Source organism: Laccaria bicolor, genomic scaffold (assembly GCF_000143565.1).
Source record: "Laccaria bicolor S238N-H82 LACBIscaffold_56 genomic scaffold, whole genome shotgun sequence".
Classification (NCBI taxonomy): domain Eukaryota; kingdom Fungi; phylum Basidiomycota; class Agaricomycetes; order Agaricales; family Hydnangiaceae; genus Laccaria; species Laccaria bicolor.
The window spans coordinates 136,245-138,450 of NW_001889927.1; the positions used below are offsets into that span (position 1 = coordinate 136,245).

At 43.2% G+C, this 2,206-nt stretch overlaps 1 protein-coding gene across 1 annotated transcript; it reads left to right on the plus strand.

The window, feature by feature from the left end:
• Window positions 1-268: 268 nt before the first annotated feature.
• On the plus strand, window positions 269-1,939 carry LACBIDRAFT_333846 (uncharacterized protein; the record flags this gene model as incomplete). Its single annotated transcript, XM_001888512.1, has 5 exons — window positions 269-478; window positions 510-728; window positions 787-1,349; window positions 1,544-1,782; window positions 1,872-1,939. The coding sequence occupies 5 exons, from the start codon at window positions 269-271 to the stop codon at window positions 1,937-1,939; spliced, it is 1,299 nt and encodes a 432-aa protein (XP_001888547.1).
• Between the last annotated feature and the right edge of the window lie 267 nt (window positions 1,940-2,206).

A 2,206-nucleotide genomic window follows, 5' to 3' on the forward strand; every position in this document is an offset into this window, starting at 1 on the left:
ATCAATGTGTATATGTCAAAGCTCAAGGCAAAACGTGACCATAACAAAGGAAATGAGAGTGAGAACGATGATTAATCCTTCGAGATTGGAGACACTAGCTGACTCTGATGCCTAAAGAAACAACATATACATTGCACACTCGGCATAGCACACACAATCAAACTAATAAAACAGGAGTGTCGGGCAGCTCGCGAACTGCAGGTATGAAATATGCAGCACCTTGTTGTTCATATGCATCAACGTAATATACCCACAAATTACAGAAGACATGGATCTTGATAGCCAATCATCAGCGGAAGACTCCGACGACACAGACGATAATTTCATACCACCTAAAGAATCTACGACCCGCCTTCGATTATTCCCTAACATTGAACAGGTATACAACCCCCGGCATACGGGCGAATATGACAAGCAAGAAACAGTGGAAGACGATATACCTATACCGTTCCTGAACGCTTGCGGCAACGTTGCAACGGTTACTCAAGGAGGTATGGAACGTTTTCCAGAATCCTGCCAAGGAATTACTACGTGGCGGTCAAAGACGGACCAAGGGGATGCGCATGGAAACAATATTCGCCGGGTTCAAGGAAAGGCTCATTGCTCATCCGATATCGGACATCGGCAGTCAACAGCATGCGTGTCTTCAGAGACTGATGGAGAAGTTCAACTTATTTCAATGCCAAGCTGAAATAGGAATTTATGCGAACCAGAACACAGAAAATCAGGTACTAGTGAACATACGTCAACTTTCAATTATCAAACTCACCGAAACACAAATCACAGCATCCACCTTTCCAGGATGTCAGTGACCCCGAGCCCTTGACGTCCAATCAGACAAGCCCAAATACATCAAATGTCCACGTACCAACAGAAAAGACGGCAGCAGAAGAAGGAATGGCTATCTTTTGTGCATACATGCGTCTTCTTATGCCCTTGGCCAATGGACGTGATACGACCGTCTCAGATCCAACGGTGGAAATTGTGTCATCAAACCTGGACTTTTTACTGCCCTTCCATCAATGTGCACTGACTATGCAAAAAGCGATGGAAACCATATACTCCGAACCTCGGCAACTTCTCACCCAAGCAGGTTTGTTCAACGCTATAGCGTTTTGTGCTGTATTTTACGGTTCTGAATACGCAAAACAATCGCTTCATTTCTTTGACTTGTTGAATGAGTGGGCAGAGTACCATGCGTCTGTCGAACAAGAAAAAGGCACCACTGATACGGTGGAATACAAGAGGCAAGTGAGAGAACGAAGGGAGGCCAAGGCTAGGCAAAAGAAAGACGTTGCTTCTGAAATGTCGGAGAGACAAAAGCGTCTCCACACTGGTCCTACCGAACGGTTCTTTGTGAACCGCCAAGCATACAAGATGGCTAACGTATACCGAAACACAATATACATGGAAGAATACTAGGATGCTGCTCCATCTCTTTCTAGAAAAATTGAAGACAATCCATCTGCCCGTGATCTTCATCATTTCCTCTGTTCAAAGGAATTCCCGAACATCGGACCATTGACAGCTCTTCTAATAATAGGGGATCTCATGCTGGCTGGTGCATATCCGATGCCGTCTGCATAGGAATGGGGCTACCTTGTAGCAAAACTGAAACTAGGAGGAGAAAGGGCACTTTTGAAACTCGGCATTCCGTTGTACTCCAATGCCAACGCGATTCAAAGGCATTTGTGGATCTGGATAGACACATGTTGAAGGACCTCACAAAAGACGAACACAAGGCGATCAAGTACAACATTATAACTCTGGAGCATAGTCTCTGTAAGTACCAGAGGGTGTATCAATATCTCAAGTTTTACAATACTTTCCATTCCTCCACTGATTCCTACTGGAATCTGCGGAATCCCTAGATTCCGGCCGGAATCAACAGGAATCCAACTGGAATCAACAGAAATTGAACACTAGGACTTCTGGTTAATTAATTTTGGACCCTGAATCTCCTTCTTTAGGTCAGACAAATAGAATTGTAGCACTAAATCTTTTACTAAACAAGGGCATAAGGCATCTGACTAGTTACTTACTACTACATGGATTTATTTATTTCAATCAGATTCAGAGACATTAGATTCTGCATGTTGTTCATCCAAACCCAAGTCTATGTGACTTCATGCCTATCATATTTATTGTAAGTCTAATGTAGTCAGCTAATTTATTATTATATCTTGTCCTATAATAACCTCACAAG